We start from the raw sequence: 913 nt of genomic DNA on the forward strand, positions 1-913 counted from the left end.
AGACGGAGAGGCGCGACCCTGTAGGCCCCTGGCGGCCGTAGCCAGCCCAGCGTGAGTTAGAGCAGCCCGGGGGCTGCCCGTGTAGGGGCCAACCCTAGAACAGGGGGCTTAAAGCTGTCTCTCCCCCTCCCCTCCAGACAGCAAGGGGATCAGAGATGCTGGCGTAGGGCTAGGGGGACTGAAAGGTCTCTGGGGGGAGGGGAAGATCTGGAGCGAAGCGGGGACTGCTGGAGGGGGAGTGTCAGAGGGGAGGCTTTAACATGACAAGACTGAGTGCATAAAAAATTCAATTTTACTTAAAATAACACAAAATGCCCCCTCTGGCCCTGGCCTCCAGGCCGGCTCCAGGGCAGGCAGCAGCAGGATGCAGGGGCGAGGGAAGCCATGGGCTGTGTGCGTTCTCCTGTGGGGCAGCGGCTCTCTCCACGGGGGGCTACCCAGCCACGGCAGCTCAAGCCTTGTACTGCACATCTGTGGCTACCAACACAAACCCCTGTGAAGACAAAATGGCAGGCTGAGAGTCCGTCCGTGTTTAATGACAGCAGCTGTGGGGTAGGAGCGCTGGCCATATGGGGCGCAGAGTCCCCCAGCGGGAGTCGGTGATGGGGTAGGTGTGAGCGAGCCCCCTGCAGGACCCAAGAGCAGGGGCACCATTGGGGGGGGGGGGCAGAGGGGCCCCACCGTCCCCCCCCCCCCCCCCGCAAGTTTCGTACCTGAGGTCTGCTCACAGCACACATTCTAGCCCCAGGTGGCGCTCCGAACTGCCATGGGATGAGTTCGGTGCTGCTCCCAGCTCTGCCTTTGCGGCAGGGAGTTTGTTTATAAACCGAGGCCGATTGATTAAGGTAACAAAAGACTTGTCATTACATTAAATTAAGGATCAGTAGATGATCCTGAAAGCATTGCCAGGCAC

General features: G+C 60.2%; 1 protein-coding gene across 1 annotated transcript in view; it reads right to left on the reverse strand.

The window, feature by feature from the left end:
* Window positions 1-451: 451 nt before the first annotated feature.
* LOC112107284 (bactericidal permeability-increasing protein-like) overlaps window positions 452-913 on the reverse strand; it is a 14,052-nt gene continuing 13,590 nt past the window's right edge. Inside the window, exon 15 of the mRNA XM_026652890.1 lies at window positions 452-493. Coding sequence (XP_026508675.1) covers window positions 452-493 — 42 coding nt within the window. The remainder of the gene's footprint in view (window positions 494-913) is intronic.

This window comes from Terrapene carolina, unplaced genomic scaffold (genome assembly GCF_002925995.2).
Source record: "Terrapene carolina triunguis isolate 2854851 unplaced genomic scaffold, T_m_triunguis-2.0 Scaffold130, whole genome shotgun sequence".
In the NCBI taxonomy this organism is placed as follows: domain Eukaryota; kingdom Metazoa; phylum Chordata; order Testudines; family Emydidae; genus Terrapene; species Terrapene triunguis.